Here is a 5,029-nt window from a genome sequence, read left to right on the forward strand (position 1 = left end):
CATTACTTTTCCTCTACTTATTCATTGCAATCATGATCAATGCTCCATCTAGGTTTTTGAATGTGGCAATGATTGCAAAAAGTTTCTGAATTATGGCATGAAAGGGTCTTTTTGTTCATATTCTAACAAACATCTTAATGCTACATTGAAAGAGCTTATAGTGTTCTCATCCATTTGTTTTTACTTTAGATAGTTCTAAATGAAATGACTATTATCTAGTTATAGAAACTGCTCGTGGCAGCGAATGGCATGCAGATCTAGTTATCGACAAACCCCCAAAGTGGGTCTCAATTTTCTTTTTCAAATCGTTTAATTTCTGTTCAAGGAAACAAGTTGAAGCTGTGTCATTTCCCTCCAGCCAAGCAATGGTGTCTTCAACCTCCTTCTCAACAACTTGTATCTTCAGCTTCTCTTTTCTTACTTTTTCTCTCATCTCATACACTTGATTTACAAGTACTTCACGTGCCGCAACGTTTCTTTCGAATTCTTTGTCCAGTGAACTGAGTCGTTCTACATCAATTAACATTCTTTCCATCTCATTTTTGCTGAGTTGAAAACCATATACCTTATCTAATGTAAGCTCACTCTTTGAGCCCGTCTTCTTATGCTCAGCTGACACTTTCAATATTCCCGAACCATCCATGGCAAAGCAAACTGCGACGGATTCTTCTCCCCTCCGAGCAGGTGGAATCCCACATAAGAAGAGCTCCCCTAGCAAAAGATGTTCTCGGATATTTGAACTCTTGCCTAGATAAACTTTTATGCTCATTGTAATTTGATTGTCATCCCCAGTGCAAAAGACGACCTTTTTTCTGAACGGAATCTGCGTATTTCTTGGAACAACAACTAACATGGCACCAAATTGCTTTGCAACTCCAATGCTCAAAGGCGCTGTGTTTAATTGCAGGCAATCTATTTTTTCTGCATTTAATACCGCTGCCTGCACAGCAGCCCCGTATGCCGCAACATGCTCTGGGTGTATACCGTCATACACCTCTGTTCCACAAAAGAAATTCTGAATCGTCTCTCGCACCTTTGGAATGTGAGTGGAAGCTCCAGCCACGATTACATGGTCCAACTCCTCTCTCTTCAGCTTTGCTTTAGATAGACATTTCTCAAACAGCTTCAGTACATTTCATAAGCAAATGGGCGTTGATATTTTCGAATCGAGGGCGACTAATTCTTGGAACGAAACCAAATCTCTCATACAGAGAATCAACTATAACTTTAGTTTCCCCCGCAGAAGACAGATGTATTTGTGCTCTTTCGCATTCCATGCGAAGACTAAGAAGGGCCATCGGGACTTTGTTGATATTCTGATTATGTTGAAGTTCGAACTGTTGTGCACAATAATCGACCAAACTCTTGTCAAAGTTTTGGCCTCCAAGATACTCATCGTCACCTACAACTTGCACTTGTACTCCACAATTTTTAATTGATAGTAGAGAATAGAGAATGACCGCCTAAATCAAAAATCAGGATTTTTTTGGGTGTGGAACAGGAATACGTAGCTGCGTCGAGTCCATAGGCTACTAGTGCAGCTATAGGCTCATCCATAAGTTGCATGACATGAAGGCCTGCAATAGTCGCAGCTTCTTTCACAGCTTGCCTCTGCTCAATGTTGAAGTAGGCCGGAACTGTGATCACTGTGTCTTTCACTTTACGATTCAAACAGCTTTCAGCAATTGTTTTAATTTTGTGTAAGACCATGGCACATATCTCCTCTGCTGAAAATCGCCTCTGCGCGCCGTTAAACATAATTTCAACCATGGGTTTATCATTCTTCCCACGAACCACCCTAAAAGGCCAACGATTTCTGCCAATCTTCACTACTCCATCACTAAAGCCTCGCCCAAGAAGTCTCTTCATGTCAAAAACAGTATTTCGTGGGTTCCTTGTGAATTGGTCCTTTGCAGCTTCACCTACTACAATTTCACGGCCAAAGAATGTAACCATACATGGAAAAGTGGTCTGTCTTTGCTCATTTTCAATTATGTCAATGCGCCCTTTGTCATATACACCAACACAACAGTTGGTCGTTCCAAAATCAATGCCTATAGCCCGCTTTACTTGATTCATTGTTAATGCTATGGACCACTACCTAGAAAACGAGCTGCATTGCAGAACAGTTTTGTCAATACCTCCAAATTTAGATTTGGACGCATGTGCATTTTCGATGCCAAGCGATAAAAGCTTTAGCTATTTTTTAAGCTTTGACAAACAAATATGAAATGCTGAGCATATGCATCTAGTTGCTAAAAACTGTACATTAATGATTAATTCAAAGAAGGCATAAGTGAGTCCATTAATTACAATAATTATATCTGTAAATTGCAGCCATCATCATGTAACAGAGTTCATCTACAAAATAAGGTTATTGTCAAATAGTTCCAAAATAATATAAAAGAGTGCTAATGCAGCTGCATCTTAAGTAGTGTGCGCACAGAAAGCTCAAACATTGCAACCCAAAAACTGTTCACATTCACAACCGCCTAAGTATCAAAATAATGGTATAATCTATCTAAAAGAGGGATTATGAAGAAACAGGGTTGGGTATGGATTCTAACAGAAATGGTAGCAGGCTCTCTGGATACAATAATCTACATTGAAAGACATTCATTTTAGCATCAAATGTTCAGAAGATGCATAGCCAAGTCACTGGTGAGCCTGAGGGGATACAATAATTTCAATTAGTAGGATACTTGAGTTTGAAGCTCTGCTATTATGTTCTAGAGCTGCATGCCTCCCGATCAGAGGCATAAACCAAGAAATGATTAAATTTGAGTTCATGTTTTATTCTTCCGTATTTTGGGAACAAATTGATTCTGTTCAAGTTTATTTTATGCCATAATTGGTGAATAAATGATTAGAGAGTGTTAAATTAGTAGATAGTTTTAAAATTTAAATAGTTATTTAAAAATTTTTGTTAATAGCTATCTTGCAAAAAAAACTTTCATGCAGAGGATTTTCATAACATGGACCAAGACCAAGTCATTCTTATAGCCCTCTACTAACTCTTACCCATGCACTGACAAATGCAAAGAGACTGGAGAAGGATGCAATGCTTATCTTATTCTCTCTAATGGCTTTCTTTGCTAATTCTGGAAAAATAAATTCACTCAAATAAACAATCTAACTAATGCACATCCAGTACAAAACTTGAAAAAAACTTAACACAAAAGGTTATCATCAATATGGATAAGAGCTTGTGAAGGCCTGTAAAAAAGATTAAGTTTTGATCCATGTTATCAAAAAGTTCTGTTTAGAAGAGTTGTTTGCATTTCATGTTCAAAAGGTCACAAGCAGAAATTTACACTAAATTCGAGTAGATAACTCTTTTGGTAAAATGAGCGTATCTTTCTTGTTGGATTTCCAATTGAAGGTTTTTTTCGAAAATTTCTCTATGCAAAAGCCTTCGCATTTTGCTTGAAAATATGTCAAAATTGTTCAATAAGGTCTGAATATTTTTTGAACTAAATAGTAGTGCCTCTGCAAAATTAGGGCATAATTTTTGAATAGTTGGAGTGAGCGTCTCTTGACTGGAAAAGAGTAACATTACATTCTTTCTTGGTCCTTTGGATTTTTCAGTGCATGGATAAGGGCTTGTAAAGGCCCGTAAAAAATTTAGTTTTCGTTCGTGTTAGCAAAAAGCTCTGTTTAACAGAGCTGTTTGCATTTTACGTTTCTAAAGGTCACATGCAGAAATTTGTCACTAAATTCGAGTAGATACAGTCTTTGTTGTTGCTTTGGATTTTTGAGTGCATTGATAAGAGCTTGTAAAGGCCTGCAAAAGAGATTTAGTTTTGGTCCATGTCACAAAAAAAGCTCTGTTTAAACGAGTTGTTTGCATTTCATGTTCAAAAGGTCACAAGCAGAAATTTGTCATTATATTCAAGTAGATACCTCTCTTGGTAAAATGAGTGTATCTTTCTCGTTGAATTAAAACAGATCTAGAAATTTTCTGTATATAAAGCCTTCATATTTGGCTTCGAAATATGTCAAAATTGTTCAGTAAGGAAGTCTGTATATTTTTGGCTAGATATTTCGAACTGCATAGTGGTGCCTCTGTAAAATGAGGGCATAATTTTTTAATTATTTCGAAAGTTTTTTCAATTCTATACTAACTTAAGATAATACGTTAGTTATAAGCTTATAAGGAATTCTTAAAAACGTTGCAAATTTTTTATGTACCATGCCACCATTAGACCATGGATTCATTGCAAGATGGACCTCCAGAAGTATGTAGTTTTTGCAAAACGTTTGTATTGTAGACATTTGCAATCTACAAGCTCCATTAGGATAGACATCTGTATGTTTGAGCTTTTTCCTTTTATGATCATGGGGCAGTTACCAATGAAAAGAGAAATCACTTTCATCAATGGAGGAAAATATCAATCTACTGTAAGGCAAAGCACAAACCCATAAAATTAAGCTCGATCATGTTCCTATTGGCAGGAACAAGTATAACCCTATACATATTATGCATGATCTAAATCAAACAACGAGGGATCTGGATATTGTTGCGTTCAGGACCGTGACATCTTCTCCATAATGGGTGGAGAAAATCCACAAGCATGAGCACACAATTAGATGCTAGTCCTCAAACCCTGCAAATTGAACCTGCCAAATGTAGCCTGTAGATAAAAAATATTCAACCCGCCTATGATTCTGAATACTTTTTCTATCCTTGTTCTTGCAAGTGTTTTAAAGACTCGCCTGGTGAAGCTTTTTTTACAAGTCATTTGTGAATTATGGGCATCCTGGTAGTCTGTAATCCAACATCTAATTTTAACCTCTAAGCACACAAGAAGGAACCAAACCTAAATTCAGTACACTATCTGTTCAATTTCTAAATAAATTTGGGTTCTATTTCTTTCCAATTCTGCATAAAAAGTTGCATTCAAGAGAGAACAAACTTACTGAATTGGAAGATCAAAAGGCCACAGCTACAGCAGCCACTGAATTGGAAGATCAAAAGGCCACAGCTACAGCAGCCGTCACCAACTTGCTCTGTACACTGTAAGACGAA

General features: G+C 37.0%; 2 protein-coding genes across 3 annotated transcripts; both read right to left on the reverse strand.

Annotated features, from left to right (window-relative positions):
- Positions 1-208: 208 nt before the first annotated feature.
- LOC131035176 (uncharacterized) lies at positions 209-5,029 on the reverse strand. Of its 2 annotated transcripts, none has more exons than XM_057966822.2 (2): positions 4,960-5,029; positions 209-2,113 (listed from the first exon to the last, which is right to left on the reverse strand). In XM_057966822.2, exon 2 carries the CDS (start codon positions 2,077-2,079, stop codon positions 1,432-1,434), a length of 648 nt encoding a protein of 215 aa, XP_057822805.2. In that variant the 5' UTR covers positions 2,080-2,113; positions 4,960-5,029; the 3' UTR covers positions 209-1,431. The 2 variants fall into 2 exon arrangements, with proteins under 2 accessions (XP_057822805.2, XP_059072852.1); XM_059216869.1 differs by lacking the exon at positions 4,960-5,029 and adding an exon at positions 4,921-4,957.
- LOC131855769 (uncharacterized) lies at positions 212-1,298 on the reverse strand. Its single transcript, XM_059213090.1, has 2 exons — positions 1,196-1,298; positions 212-1,098 (listed from the first exon to the last, which is right to left on the reverse strand). Exons 1-2 carry the CDS (start codon positions 1,296-1,298, stop codon positions 212-214), a joined length of 990 nt encoding a protein of 329 aa, XP_059069073.1.

The sequence above is a fragment of the Cryptomeria japonica genome, chromosome 2, assembly GCF_030272615.1.
Source record: "Cryptomeria japonica chromosome 2, Sugi_1.0, whole genome shotgun sequence".
In the NCBI taxonomy this organism is placed as follows: domain Eukaryota; kingdom Viridiplantae; phylum Streptophyta; class Pinopsida; order Cupressales; family Cupressaceae; genus Cryptomeria; species Cryptomeria japonica.

Bases quoted from the DNA above. Each gene is read 5' to 3' on its own strand.
- LOC131855769 (XM_059213090.1), bottom strand. From the start codon at position 1,298: ATGGCCCTTCTTAGTCTTCGCATGGAATGCGAAAGAGCACAAATACAT. The intron at 1,099-1,195 runs GTTTCGTTCCAA...GTCTATCTAAAG, and splicing joins TTCTCTGTATGAGAGATTTG to CAAAGCTGAAGAGAGAGGAG.
- LOC131035176 (XM_057966822.2), bottom strand. From the start codon at position 2,079: ATGAATCAAGTAAAGCGGGCTATAGGCATTGATTTTGGAACGACCAAC.